Source organism: Rhododendron vialii, chromosome 2a (genome assembly GCF_030253575.1).
Source record: "Rhododendron vialii isolate Sample 1 chromosome 2a, ASM3025357v1".
NCBI classification, from domain to species: domain Eukaryota; kingdom Viridiplantae; phylum Streptophyta; class Magnoliopsida; order Ericales; family Ericaceae; genus Rhododendron; species Rhododendron vialii.
In genome coordinates, this window is record NC_080558.1 from 20,246,577 (window position 1) to 20,262,073 (window position 15,497).

The window sequence follows — 15,497 nt, forward strand, 5'->3', positions numbered from 1 at the left end:
ATTTGTACTTTTATTCAAGAAAATGCACAATTAATACTATTAATATGCATAACTAATGAGCCAAAAAATATGCATATTATATTCCAAAAGCATGTGCATCATAACCCAAAAATATGCATCGTCCTCCAAAACTATGCGTATCATACACTTCCAAGTGTAGCTAGTGTAGCTGACCAAAAGAATACATACCTTCCGGTGTAGCTAACCAAAAGAATACGCAACATGCCCAAAAAGAATGCGTTACATACACCAAAAAACACATTACATTTCTATGGTACACCTAAGCGTACAGCGCTTTCTCCATAAAATAATTCATGTTTCTTTCGAATGTTTTTAGTACTCTGAACAATTTTTCTTAATGTATAAAGCTACAGCTGTAACAAAGTTAATTCAAATTTCTCAATTGACCTCAACAATATTAAAAGGATTGGTAATTACCCCTTCTCCTTCCCCAACTCAACCCCGGAACCAAAAAAGCTGAAAACAAGAAGAAAAAAAATTCACTCTGGGTGCAAAAGAATATGGACTATAGAGTAATTGATCAACCTCCATCTTTCAAGAAAAAAAAATGAAAAAGAAAGATCAGGTCTATCCTGTCAAAACTAGGATATATATAAGACTCCAATTTTCATCGAGGGGTCACCTGAGTGACGGTGATGGGAGCGGAGCTCATTTGATAGCTTGTCGAGCTTTCAGATGACTTCTTATTGGAAAAGGGCAATTCGCTTAAGCTGCCTGAATCTTGGAAGTAACCTGGTGCTGTAAGTTGCTTTTCGTTGAGCCGGATATTTCTTGAAAGCATTTCAATGACCTGGCTCATCAATGGCCTCCGATTTGCTACAGCTTGGGTGCAGAAAAATGCTACTTTTATGTACCTAATGATTTCCTCCTCAGGAAAATCATCCAGTTCTGGGTCCACTAGCTCTAAAAGCTTACCTTCTTCATAAAGCTGCCATGCCTGTTCAAGCAAAACTGTATGTGTTACGCGACCTACAATTCACACCAATGAAGAATGCTTGAATTTGAATGAGATGAAAACAAATAAACAGCGAAATCAACATTCTTGATATGTTGATTCAGTTTCTTTCTGCTTTGTGTAGCCTCCAACTTATCAATTATGTATTTTACATCATCAATCGGCCGATATGCTAACTTGGGATGTGATATTTAACCGATGGCGAGTAGAGATGGCAATTGGACCTGCCCGGCCCCGAACCCGCCCGGCCCGGCCCTGAACGGGGTGGGTGGTGGATCTGGTCGGGGTAAAAATACTAAAACCCGGCCGAGTTTGGGTAGGGTTTGGGGTGATAGTACCCCGCCCCGATTTTACCCGCCCCAAAATGTATTTATTTATAAAATTATACTTTTATCCTAATCTAATTATCATCAATACTTCAAATTTTATATTTTTACCCTAATATTATTATCATTATACTAAAAAAACCCTTATATTTTCACAATTATACAAAACTAACACTTTATTTATACTTATTTTGCTTATTTTATTGTAAGATTACCAATTTTTTAAATTTTTTACGAAGCGGGGTGGGACGGGTAAACCCATTCCCCGATCGGGACGAGAACAAGGGTACCCAAAAAATACCCGGCCGGGGTAGGGTAATAATTTTCGGGTCGGGGTACACAAAAACCCGCCCTGCCCCATTGCTATTCCTAAATTGGCGAGAGAAGCTCCAACACTTCCCTGCATGTGCAACTTCCCTCACGCGTGAAGAGGTAGAGATCCAGATTATAGGGATCTTTATAGAACTAAGAGCAACAAAGAAAGGGGAACAATTACCAAAGCACAACATTGAAACAAATCCTGCCTAGACCTCCCAAAACTTGGCTATATTGACATCATATCATATCAAAATGCTCAACTCAAAACCAATAAAAAATGCGGGTTATGCTACCTTGAGAGGTGATATTTAATCAACGTGGGACGAACTCTATCTGATGATAAGAAAAGAGCCTTGTACATCAAACTATTCCCCAACACCTCCTAAAAGGAAGGGAAGAGAGACAAACAAATAGAGCCAGCCTTACACGTGGAGGGGCAAAACAACTACACAAAACTCAACAGGGTACAAAAACACACAAATAGAAGGCCTAATCATAGTCATAATGGTTGAAACAAACTTTTCATACAAGACTTGCCCACGAGTCCAGGAGTTTCTGGAATCAGAGCTAGCTTACCATGTTAATAACTCAATTGTCCTTAAAACTCGGCTGGTAATGAATGGGTCCAACAATCAACATCTATCCAACAGTAAACACCAACAAAAGTTGAAAATGCTAAACTGAAGTGGTGATTGAAGGAAGAAAATCAAACAACAAAAAACAAAACAAATTCCATGACATGCATGACCTGAAGAGAACTAATGCTACCAATACTTTTGTAAGAACTTGAAAAGGAAAACTAACGCACATATTCCAGGAGACACTTTTGCATCCCTCCCCACTTGGCCTTCGAACTGCTTCTGCCACTCACTACTTCAAGAACGAGGATCCCAAAGCTGTACACATCAGCCTTCAATGTTAAGTGACCACCCAATACATATTCAGGTGCCAAATAACCACTGCATGAAACCAGCAAACCAACACAAAGGCCAAGGGCAGTATCAATATTATGAGGATGAAACGTAAAACGAGCTAGGATAAACAGACGTTCTTCAGACCATCCATCTTTAAGAGGGGAAATTTTTATCCACATGATACAAAGAAGCGGAAACAGCATGCGGTTATGCAAGCAAGAGTGCAGTTAACCAAGTGGAATAATTAAATCCCCTTAAAGATATCAGGGACTAAGTGTAAACTACTGCAGGATGGCACATCACTCCAATTTCTTAACCTTGCAAAAAAAAAAAAAGGGACAAAACATGGCCAAACCAAAACTTCAAGTGGGCATGTGAAAGAAGAGTAACGTACGTTGTTCCTGCTATTTTTGTGCTAATGTGTGTGATGTCGTCTGGAAAAAGTTTAGCCAACCCAAAGTCTCCAATTTTTGGTGCAAAGTCTTGGTCAAGGAGTATATTACTAGCTTTGATGTCCCTATGCACAATATGCGGCACAAGTTCCTCATGAAGATATGCAAGCCCTCTTGCTGTGCCCATGCAAATAGCAGATCTTTTTCCCCAATCCAGTTTTACAGTACTACTGTTTCGACCTGCAAGCATAAATAAGCTATATTTCAGGCCTTCAGGGATCCTGTGTAGACCAACATTAACAACCTTTTAGTATTTCATACGTTGGCCAATTACCTAATAATGCACGATCAAGGCTATTATTCTCCAAATATTCATACACCAAAGCCCGATTAGTTCCTTGAGCACAACAGCCAATTAACTCAACAAGGTTTGGATGCCTCACATTTGATATTGTACTAATCTCTGTTAAAAACTCTTGAACCCCCTGCTTTGATTCAGCAGAAAGTGTCTTCACTGCGACTTCTGTGCCATCTTTGAGGATTCCCTGCAAAATTGCTTCAGAGTAAATAAACGGAAGACTCCTGACAAAAAACTCACCAATTAAGCCCCTTACATATGATTAAAACAACCCTTTTGTATCTCCAAAACATGTATTTTCATGAATAATATTTTCAATTTTTTACCATATTAAAAGATCCCAACGATGGGTGGAAAAACCTTCAAAACGTATATGCAAAATACATAGTTTGTTGATCCCGGTTAAAGCCACGACTATGGAGCATGACAAACAATAGGGACAGAGGAATATCAGTTAATAGCTGAAGTGTAGGATGTCATCAAAATATGACCAGAATGAAGAGTAGAAATCCGCCAAGCCAAATATCTCTTCATCTTAGTGTCTTAGAGAACATCATACAATCCAGTCCTCAATTTGGCTGAATTTTTCAACAGAGTTTTAAACTTTCCAAGAATAAGTGCATGTCAGGCCTTAAAAAAAATAAATGGATACAATCTAGCAAGATTCTAATCTCTCTTATGTAGAAAGTATGAGTATTCTCTTCAGATATTGTTCTACAGTAAACCTCAAACAATAACAGCTGTCATACGCCTAAATGCCTCTATTTTGCTTTATACTGGATCATTCAAGTCAAGATTGAACAGTTTGAATCACCACCAGTTAGGTTTATGCTTCTTCCAGTCTTCAACCAACTTATGCCTTAAGAGATGGAACTTACTAGTCCCTGAACAAAAAGTTCGTACACCATGAAAAGACGTGCAATTTTCGGATAAAAAAATAAGGTACTTTCGTGCATAATTTTTAAAATTTCTTGACACCAAATTAAAGAGCTCTGCCTTTTGGGACGGGGGAGAGTAGTATTCTTCCCCTGTATAGACCATTTTCGACAGATAAAAGTTCTAATGAAACACTCTGATGTACACATCTTAGTGTAAAAGATACTTTCATTTCAAATTTAGTCTTTGTTAAGCCTAGTTCTTTTACATTTGGTCTCATTTTATTTTTGTGATTGGTAGCCATTTTAGAAGTTCGGAGAAAGAGAAAAAGGGAAACAAAGTTGGCCTGAACACTTATGTATCAAAGTTGGAGGATAAGAGAATGAAATTAGTGCAGCTCAAGTGGTAGAAGCATTCTAAGTTTGATGTCAAGTATTCAAGAATTAGAGGGAGCATTTTTCTTTTTCTTCTTTTTTTTTCGAGTGGAGGGGGGGGGGGGGGGGGGGGGGGGGGGGGGGGGGGGCGGATGCATATTTGAATATTTTGATCGACACAAGGAAATATAAATGTTCCCACCAAGTCTTGAACCCTTGACTTTGAGCTTAGAATGCTTCAGCTGCACTAAATTGAATCTCTTATCCTCCAACTTTAATTAAGTACATAAAAGTGTTCAGGCCAACTTTCTTTTTCTTTTCCTCTTTCTTCACCGAACTTCTATAACGCAAACCCAGCACAAAACTACATAAAATGAGACTAAATGCAATAGAAATAGCCAATAGGATTACACACACCACCACCATAGTTATGTAGTTGTCTTCAAATAATGATCCTGAAAAGTTTAAATGTCCCTCTGGAAAAGATCAACCAACCATATGAAGTGCATACTAGAAATAAAATAGTAGTAAAATTGGACAAGCGAAGAAAAAGACAAATAAGGGTAAAACTTTGCAAACTGGAGTACCTTATAAACAATTCCAAAACCTCCTTGCCCTAGCTTATTGCTTCTATGGAAATCATCTGTCGCGTTTCTTAACTCATTGTGCGAGAAATTACGAATGTTCCCAAGCTGTTTCCCTAAGCAATAAGGAGAAAAAGAAAATCACATAGATGTAAACAAAACAAAGGCTTGTAATGTTACTACTGGAGGAAGAAATGAGGGGTAACAAAGCAACAATCCAATCATCTCCCTATGACTTATTCTATATTGTATCAGTTCAATACATGAATTTAGAAGCCAGAATGTATCATAGAGCACTTCAGTTCCCACGGTTCTCTTCTCGCATTTTCAGAAACTAGTATGATGCGCTTCAGAAGAACACCTTATCTTTTAGATTAAGCTGGGCTCACCCTCCTGGTCTTGTATTTTTGTGCAAAGAGGCGTTAGAAGCAACTATGAACAGTATATGAAACACAAGGCGAATGGTCAGCCACATAAAATAGCTGTTTGATCAGCCTGATTATTTCTCCAAACTTGCAACGTGTTCCCTGTTGTGTCTCCCAAGTGGCTGAGCGTGTTCCTTTCAGGTAAAATACAATAATACGATAGTCGGACACATGTAAACAAGTGTCACGTATGTATCAGGGAATATTATTCACGAAACTGTCTGTGCTTCTCCGATAAGACGAAAGGAGAAATTAACATGTGGATCAGTTCCATTTATATGTATTCTGATTTGAATCAAGTGAGACACAAGATAGACAGAAAAATACAGTGCCCCATAACGACTTTTGCATTTTTGATCCTTCACAAGGCACAAGAAACTAGCAAGGTTGTTGCCTATGGTGTTGGAAAAAACAAGTGGGGCATAGTGTTGCTTCAAAAGGGCCGTAGTAAGATTTCAAATTGCTTAAAATGGTTAACTGTAAGACAACTTTTCGGCAGGTTTGTCTATGAGAAACAAAAGGTGATACACAATCAGAGACTGAGAGTAGCAAGAAGAGGATATTAATATGTAAGAGAAAATGAAATGAGAAATAAATGTCTTTTGCTATAACAAGCACGTTCTTTATACAAACTTTTCATCAAATGCATAAGGCTCCTATCTATTTGCTATAGTCCTTACCTTCCAAGTCATCACGATCACGAGAATCACCACTTTTCCGCCATACAATTGAGACACCAAAGCAGGTACATCCCATGTCTGTATCTGATTATTGTCTAATCTTCTGAATTCCGTCTTCTAACTAAACTTTTGAAAGATACAACAAAAGTCCATCAGAATATCTCCCTTAGTTCTAAACCCCTAACAACCCCACTTGCTCCCCAAGAGCATTATCTTCTTGGACTTCCGAAAGCTGCAGCACACACACGCGCGTATATATACAAATATAAGTCCATTTACGTTGAATATGACATTTAAAACAAATGCAATGATGAGCACACGAGAATTATGGACTAATGATAGCCCAACTTGGCTGAATTACACTGTACGGTAAGTACTTCAACAAGACAACAACATTCCCGTTATTAAAGTTTAGTCAAAGGATTCGATTAAATATCATATCCCACCCCACGCCATTCACCATTCAAACCTCAATTTTCCAATAGGTTTCCATGTTTTCAAGTCAAAAGACTACAAAATAGACTATCCCCCTATTCAAACTTCTTAGCAATCAAGACTAGAATTAAGTGAAGCTACCCTCTGGACAACGGAAAACTCCAAAAACATACACATACTTATACGAACATTACTCGAAATTACCTCATTGATCAGTCAACAAGAATAAAAGCAAGGGGCAAACGGGAATGTCCATCGCACAAGAGGATGTGGACTAATTACTGTCAAGTTACCAATTGGCCCAAAAGCCTAAACTGTTAGGACATGGACCCAACAATGCATATCAAGCTATTCAACACCTTCCCTCGTGTGCAACTCGTCTTGCATGTGGAGATATGAAGCAAATGGGAGAAACATAACGCAAACAGGAAACAAATGCAAACAGAGATACTAGAACCGAAAACCTCTTGCAACTTGGGCTCTGATTGAAGAATTCGGCTCGATTTTGTCCATCGGTAGTCAGGTCAGTAGTCAGGGACTACCAAGGAACTACCAGCCAGAAGCCTTGACAACCAGTTCTGCAGTACTTTGGGGAGCCGGTAGTCCGGTTCGTCTACCGGTCGGACTACCGGTTTGTCGCAAACTTGTTTTGCGTGTTTTAGCCGATTTTGGTTATATATTGGACATCCTAAATATTGATTTTGGAGTTTCCTTTTTGGTATTGGACTTTATATGCAAAGGAAAAATAATCTGGCAAGGATTCTGGCTTTAGGAAGCAATTTGTGGCTATAAATATAGCCTTGCTCTCTCACTAGGGTTTGGACTTCTTGAGTGAATCCCTCTGAGAGGCCCCTGGGGGGTCTCATCTGTAGAACCTTAGGGTTCATCTGTTCGATCTTCATCTACATGTGGTTGCCCCTTCTATGGCTGGTTCTGTAGGCCTCCGGCCATCTGGAAGATCATCTGTTTCGGTGATTCTTTTTGGTTGAAACCGTAGGGTTTAGTAAGAATCATCTGTTTCTGTGTGACATCCGGTCACGTCTGTGGAACTCCGTTCTGTCTGTGTCTCTTGGTTAAAAACTCTAGGGGTTTTGTGAGACTTGATCATGAGAGAGAGTCTATATTTGGTGAGAGATTCCAATCGGGTTTCTTATTTGGTGAGAGAACTTGTATTTTGAGATTGGTGAGAGTCTCTTTGTGAGGGCTTGTTGTTCGTCACCATTGTAACTCTTCGGAGTATTGTTCTCTTCGCATAGTAAAATCGTCTCTCGTTCGCTTGCCCGTGGAGTAGATTTACAGCCATAAGCCGAACCACGTATATCTTGGTCTCTCTTATTCGTTTTGTTTGTTTGGTTTGGTTTCTCCATAAGTTTTTCGCATATGTTTGGTTTGATTATTTTCTCAATATCATGATCATTAATGATCGTCGGGTTGCGGTTGGGTCCTTCAGGGGCACAACACTGATACCATGTTAAGTTGCCAATGGTCTCAAAACCTTAAGCTGATAGGAAATGGCCCCAAAGGGCAGAATTACATTGACCGAATTTGGCTCCGTGCATGCATTTAAGTATTTAACTTCAAATTCAACACCATTCATCAAAACTAAATAAATTCCTACCTCTTTTCCATGTTTTAGGTCACACCCCAAAATAGATGATCCCGTCTCTAAGATTTTCCTTTTCAACAATCCACATTATAGGCTGTAATTAAACGAACTAACTTTTCAAAAACGCTAAACCCTTCCATGTGCGGTGGTAACTAACCCTCACATAAGTCTCAGTACAAATTCACAAAACCCAATCAAATCACATTGCAAGGCAACCGGAGTTCGTAATCACCGTAATTAGTGATCAAATTACCTTAACTAACGCGATTAACGGGCTCAGATCGACTGGGACTTCAACTTCGCTGCCACACAGGAAATTCTCGCATTCGCGGCCAACGAGTAGAAGTTGATGAACTTGTTACCCTTGATTGATGACCCTAATGTTGCAATTAGTCGTTCGAATTTGGGTGGTATAAAAGAGGGCGACGAGAAGCGTTCAACAGTCATCGGTCGCCTGGGACGAATTTTTGTTGGGGCTTGTGGTTGAGGATTTGGAGCAGGAAGGAAAAATGGAAAGCAACTGGTGATGGAAAACGAGGGAAATATACTAGTAAGATATCCGGAGGGTTTAAGGTGAAGAATTTTCCAACTAACCCATCATTTTGGACCATCATTTTGGACCAATTCAAAGTTGACAAGAGAAGAGAGAGAGCGCTCTACAGCGAGGATGGAGAGGACAATGGAGGCGGACAGCTGTGTCCTTCGTTCGGGTGTTCCCATGTGCGATGTGGACTGAGACTGGAGTTTCGTTTTTGATTCTTTTTCCATTTGGCCAATTGCGATTTCTCCACGCCACGCTACGATTTTCCTTTTATCCAACCAGCGTCGTTTTCTGTTTGATGCACGGGACAAATAATATTAATTTTTGTATGAGTTCGATATTTTGTAGCGGAGTCACACGAATATTTTGTTCTGTGCATTAAACGGGAACGATGCTAGTTGATAGAAAAGAAACCCGGAGTACGTGCTATCCCTCGGGAATAACATGAGTGTTGGGTAAATTCGGACCGTCCATGCTCTGCATTGACGATTGAGATTGCAACAAATATTAAATCAAATTAAATTACTTAAAAAAAACTAAATCAAATTAATTTGGAACAAAAAAAATCAAATATTGTACACGTTCAATGCATGAGATAAAAAATTAACATTAGTTTTTTTGACTATGTGTATCGAACGGGCACAACTCTAATGATAAAAACTATAATCTATTTTTTTTTGTCTCATGTTCGATGCACGTTAGCATTAGTTTCATTATGTACGCTAAACGACATATGTTATGCAAAATGAATTTAGAATACCACGTGATGGTACTTTGTTGGGACAGAATAACTTTTCATAAGTTTCTCTCTCTCACTCCCACGTTCCCCTCCCCCCCTCTTTTTCTCTCTCTTCCCCTCCCCCACTGGCCCACTCCCACGTTTTTCTCTCTTTCATTTTCTTTAAAAACAAAACTCTAAATTCTAGGAATTTAAGATTGAGGGTTGAGAGCTTTTTGGCTTCAACTACATTTCTATAAATTGGGGGTGTTTAGGAGCCTACTTTTTAACTTTTCATTTTCAATTTTTTGACTTTTTGATTTTTTGGATTATGGTCAAAATGTATTTTGAATTTGATAGGAGTGTTTTGATGATATATGCAGAATGCTGATTAGCACCCAAGATTGTGTAATCTTGGGGCTTAAATCCTCTAATTTGTAGCTTTTATGCATTTAAGTAGTCGTTTTTATCCCATATTGCACGTAAGGTATTTTTATGTGTGTTTCAGGTAAAATATGCTAATAAGGCGGTTTTGAAGGCTAAGGAACATTCCGGGAGGTAACCAAGTGCCCAAGTGCCGGTAGCCTACGTTTCATTGTCACCGGAGTTTAACGGTGTTGTAAGAAGCTTCGGTGGACGCCCGTTGGTCAAGGATGTCACGAAGTGCCAAGGTTTCGGAAAGAAGGCAATTGCATTAAAGAAAGCTGCCGAGGGTGTCGGAGAGTCCTAGGCCACAGCGAACACCTACGCCAAGTCTCGTTGGTCAAGAAATCAAGCATTGAATGGCTGTTGGGGCACCACAAGACCTGAAGTGCCAAGTTGAGTCTATTCTGCAGTTTTCACACTGAGGTATCGGTACCTCATTTTTTAGGTACCGGTACCATCAAGCTAATTTTGAAGATAGTTGAGTTGGTACCATTACCTCATTTTTGAGGTACCGGTACCAATGCCCTTCGACTAGTTTTTTTGTGCTGAATGTTTCAACCTTTTATATATGGAAAGTTTCTATTTTTAGTATGTTTTTGGGATATTTTGGGAGTATTTTGGTCCACTATTTGGCTGATTTGTAAGGCTTATAAATAGCCTTTAATGCCATTTATGACATATATATGTAATCTTTTACACTTTAAGTCTTTTTCTTCCTAGAAATTCCATAGTTATTGCCCTCAAGCTCTTGTCTTAAATTCCTCAACAACTTAAGTAAGTAGTGGTTGTATGTTTAATTCTCAAATATTAATGTTGTAGCTACAAGTTGGATCTTCATATAAATCAAGTTTATTTTCATTTTTATCGGCTAATCATGTTTTCATTCCCTAGCATAATTTCTAGTTTTTTTTGCTATGAGTGAGTAGTATATAGGTTTGGTCATGGGTGAGATTCACTCTATGATTTAGTTGTTTAAATGGTTTTTTTTTTTAAGCTTTAGCCTAATTTCAAGGTTTTGAATGAATTAAACCCATGATGTCTAGTTTTGATCATGGGGTTGGTGACTTCTTTGATCAATGAAGTTTATCGCCTTGTGCTACGAGCTTGATAATCCTACGCGTGCGAACGATTCTTTTTCGTCTCTCACCTGCGTTAAATGAGTTCAACTTGAATCAGAGCTTTGAGATAGGTTATAAGTAGTTTTCTAACTTTTAATTCTTCTAGTGGAACCCAAACGGTTTCGGTCCACTCTTGAGTTAGATGAAGAAACCATTTAATGGCTAAGTTGTGGGTAAAACAATCCCTTGACTCAACCATCTCTAATCTAGTTGAATTCCAAGTTTAAATTCTGTCATTCAAATCGAATACCAAAGTTGGCCGCTTGAATGCCACAACTCTTTACGCTACATCTAATCCGAATTCGTTCAAGAAGATTTCTCTGTGGGAACAATTTTGGTCTTACCGGTTATTATGCTTTCAACGATCTAGTCTTATGCTTGGAATGTGAACCTTTCTAAGAGGTTAGATTGCGACGAAGCAAATGCATTTTGCAACCTGGATAGCGTTTGGAAGATAATAGATGAAAATGAATTATGGATTGTTTTTTTCCATGTTGCCCCCTGCCCATGTCATAAAACTCCTGTCAATTAAAAACCATCTCTATCGCTCTGCGGTCTCCACAAATCGGAGAACCCATCTTCTAAATCAAACTTCAAAGGCTCAATCCATGCACAAATTGAAAAGCATTTCGTCGGTTCCTCTCGATGAACTCGCTGAAGTTAGAGTCCTTCAGCACCACCACATCCTTCTCGTCAACGGCTGGGATCGAGTACGATGGCAATCCGTGGTGATCGCCTGAAGAAAAGTCCTTCTCTGATAATGGTTTTTCAGATTTTATGAAAGGAGAAGAGAAGTGAGAAAGAGCCCTAGAGGAGCTTTTTCCATTCTTATTTTCTCATTTTCTTCTCTCAGCCATGCCAAAAGATATCTCTATCCCTTCTTTTTGGGATAATTTCACAAAAGCCCTTCAAATACGTTATTCTTTTCACACCTCTGCATCTCCCACCACAAGAACATGGAGACTTTTTTTTGGGTTAGAATTATGGTTTCCATTTCGATCTGACCATAAAAGAAACCCAGAACATAAATTCGACTCTGTATCTTCTATTCCAACACATACAAATTTCAACAAAAATTAACAAATTTCATTGTTTCGCTTGTTTTTTCCGTTTTCAAAAATCAAACCCACTAAAAACTCTACAAAACTCACCATATTCAGCTACTTCACTAAAAACTCTACAAAACTCACTATATTCAATTTCGAAACCATTTAATTTGGAGTGGCTTCACCAATTGATTTTTCAAAACCCAACGAGTACTCATCTAATGTTCTAATTGTTTTTTCAAAACTCACCATATTCTATTGATTTTGTATGAAAGAGAGAGGAGGGGTGTTGGTTTTTTAGGCGGATATGGGCTCTTGATTTGCAGAAGTGGAGGTTTGGGTATGGGAGGAGAGAAGAGAGAAATGGGTTCGGAATTGGTTAATTTGCCAGGGTTCTAGTGTGTGTGAAAGAGAGACAAATTTGGTTTGTCTCAAAACAAGGGCAACATGGTAAAAATTTAACACATAATTCATTTTCATTACATATTTTTCAAACACTACTCTTGCTGCAAAATGCATTCTGCACATATCATCCAAGCACTCTACTAAATTTAAAATACATTCTTATCAAAATTCAAAAAGCCAAAAAGTTGAAAAGCTAAAAATGAAAAGCCAAAAAGCAAGCTCCTAAACACCCTATTAGTTTTGTGGAATGAGTTTTCAGAATGAACTAACCAGACAGCCAAAATGCAAGAATGTGACAGCCAAAATGCAAGAATGTGAATGTGAATGTGAATGTGCAATAATGAACAAACCAAACACCCCGGTCTATATTGATAGATGGATGGATGGATAGATTTTTTGGATTTCAACGATCCAGTTGAAAGTGATCTCTGTTGGATCTTTCCATTATCATTCCCATAATAATTGCAAGTGTTAATTGTTAAGAATTTGTCAATGGTGTCGAAAATTACATTAGTGCGTGTTTGCGACGGATTCTTGAGGTGATTTTGAGATTTTAGTTTTCGAGAATCTTTGCCCCTTTTTTGGAAGAACTTTTTTTTTTCAATCCACATAAAAGATCATTTTACATCAGATATAGAATATATAGTACAAATCCGGGACACAATTCAACTAAAACAAGAAATAAACCCATTATAGGGTAGAGACAAAAAAAGAAAGGGAAAACCCTATAAGAGAAGAACACCTACACGCAGGGGGAGAGATTTAAACTCCTGACCTCCTAGTAATTTTTCAGTGCCAAGCGGGCACCACGTAGTGTCCGCTCGATGCATCCAGGCCGTTTATTTCGGTTTTGGACAGCTCGAATTTGGATAGAGAAAAAGGAGAGAGAAAGAGGAGGGGTGAGAGGAGAGAGAAGGTTTCAATATGAGCCGTCCAAAAGTGCATCGGACGGCTCGGGAGTGCCAAGTAAGCACCACATAGATATACCCACTCGGCATTGAAAAATTTCTCCTCCTAGTGACATGCAAGAATTCTGACCAACTAAGCTAGCCCTAGTTAGTAACTGTTTGTATGCTTGAAAACTGATTTTTTTAACCCTAGTTGGTAACTGTTTTTATGCTTGAAACTGATTTTTTTAAGAAGCTATATGCCCGGCTTCTCGTAAGGGAACAATGTGCGTTAACGTGTGGGCTTCTAATCCCGGTCGTCGAATCTCATCCGACGGCTGAAATTAAAAGTCAGCACGTTAACAATGTGCGGAATCTCTCACTTAAAGAGGATTATATATGTACTAGGAATTTTCCGTGTCTAAGCACAACGTAATACAGTACATGAATGCTCAAAGGCTTATTTTGCAACGAACACTACCCCTCGACTTTTGTCGTCTCTCCTCGAAATCCAAAGCTACAACAAATATTCTTCATAACTTTTCTAAAATTTGTAATTTATAATAGCAGAATTTAAAATTAAAAAAAAAAAAAAAAGACTATCACAAACACCCCAATAGGTAAAACTAGAGGTCGGGGGTGCAAGTCGGATTTTCACAATATTTTTGTAAAAATGCTTTTTACTTATTGTTTGATCAATTTTTTACAAAATGTTGTAAAAATTCGACTTGCACACGCGATGACCTCTAGTAAAACTTATTAGGGAGCGTACGCCGAGAGAAAGAGCAAATAAACAATCAGTCTACACCTATAATGTTTCCCTCCACGTATTTGTTATTCCATTTTATGAATGGTCCACTAAAAAACATCGATGATAGAATCTTTTAACAGAAAAGAAGGTACCCAATAAATCTCTTGTAGGGGAAAAAGAAAAAACATCTATGTACTGGTAGCAATGAAATTCACAAACACAAACAGAAAAGAAGGTACAAACTTTTAACAGCATAAGAGACAAACTTACTTTACACCTTTGTGAAACTCTTGACATTTGGGCAGATGCAGGCCAAAGAAATGTGAAGTCCTAACAAAAATAATTAATTTTTCCTCTCTTTCTTTTGTCTCCCAATCTCTCTCTTCGAAGCTTTCTTTTCTGTGAAAGTTTTCTGTAAAAGTACTGGTGAAGATGAAGAAATGGGAAGATGAAGAAATGGGAGGAGTTGAGGAGAAATGAGAGTGTCGGACGTGGGTTGGCAGTTGGGAGGCAGTTTTTTTTGGGGGTCTTTGTGATGCGTTTTTTACTTTGGCGCCCCTACAGTGTTGTCCCACAAGGGTGTGATGCGTTTTTACTTCGGCGCCCCTACGGTGTTGTCCCACGGGGGTTTTTAAAATAAATTTTGTAAGAGGGTATTTATGAGAAAGGAAAATACATGACAGGGGAGCGACATCAAACTGGTGCTCCCCCTTTATATATTAGAATAGATAGATACTTTGAAATGCATTCATCATAGAAGCAATAAATTTTTGTTTTCTTCAGATAAATATTTTGCAATCATGTATTGATTGACCATCGAATCAATACAATTTTTTAAGAAAACAAAATTCCCGACGAACACAAAATGAACGCTTTCGATCATGAAAGTTGGTTGGGGAAGAATGCACAAATGCGCAACTGGAAGGGGATTGAAGAGGAGCCGTGGGACTGTGGGAGTTTCCATTTGTCTCCTAAGAAAACGAATGGAATAGAAAACGTTTTCAATTTCCAAAATTCAGTTTATCGTTTCCTCAAAATTTATTTGGGAAAATATTTTTAAAAAAAATTAATACAGGTAAGAAACCTAATACTTGTAGAATCTAAATTAGAGGTGAGAAATATTTTTCTATGCAAATTTTTTTTACACAGTTTCGTCAAATTGAAAACGTACTAGAAATCAATAATGTAATCGTATTTCTATCATTTGTTTTCTCCATATAAGCTGTTTTGGGAACACCTTTCTGAAAAAAATGTGAGACAAATAAAACGGAGAAATGAGAAACCTATTCAGTGTTCGTGGCAGAATGAGAAATGGAATGTCGGTGATACATCAATGCATAG

At 38.3% G+C, this 15,497-nt stretch overlaps 1 protein-coding gene across 4 annotated transcripts; it reads right to left on the reverse strand.

Annotated features, from left to right (window-relative positions):
- Nucleotides 1-328: 328 nt before the first annotated feature.
- Nucleotides 329-9,039, reverse strand: LOC131315685 (putative serine/threonine-protein kinase). 4 transcript variants are annotated; one of them, XM_058344877.1, is made up of 7 exons: nucleotides 8,518-9,039; nucleotides 6,224-6,344; nucleotides 5,122-5,234; nucleotides 3,261-3,471; nucleotides 2,929-3,166; nucleotides 2,429-2,579; nucleotides 329-958 (listed from the first exon to the last, which is right to left on the reverse strand). In XM_058344877.1, exons 2-7 carry the CDS (start codon nucleotides 6,297-6,299, stop codon nucleotides 629-631), a joined length of 1,119 nt encoding a protein of 372 aa, XP_058200860.1. In that variant the 5' UTR covers nucleotides 6,300-6,344; nucleotides 8,518-9,039; the 3' UTR covers nucleotides 329-628. The 4 variants fall into 4 exon arrangements, with proteins under 4 accessions (XP_058200860.1, XP_058200861.1, XP_058200862.1 ...); XM_058344878.1 differs by having other exon boundaries at nucleotides 6,224-6,349; XM_058344879.1 differs by having other exon boundaries at nucleotides 2,429-2,516; nucleotides 6,224-6,455.
- Nucleotides 9,040-15,497: the final 6,458 nt, after the last annotated feature.

Bases quoted from the DNA above. Each gene is read 5' to 3' on its own strand.
- LOC131315685 (XM_058344877.1), bottom strand. From the start codon at position 6,299: ATGGGATGTACCTGCTTTGGTGTCTCAATTGTATGGCGGAAAAGTGGT. The intron at 3,472-5,121 runs GTACTCCAGTTT...GCAATTTTGCAG, and splicing joins GTTTTGGAATTGTTTATAAG to GGAATCCTCAAAGATGGCAC. The intron at 959-2,428 runs GTGCGTTAGTTT...TTGCTTGAACAG, and splicing joins AAAAGTGTCTCCTGGAATAT to GCATGGCAGCTTTATGAAGA.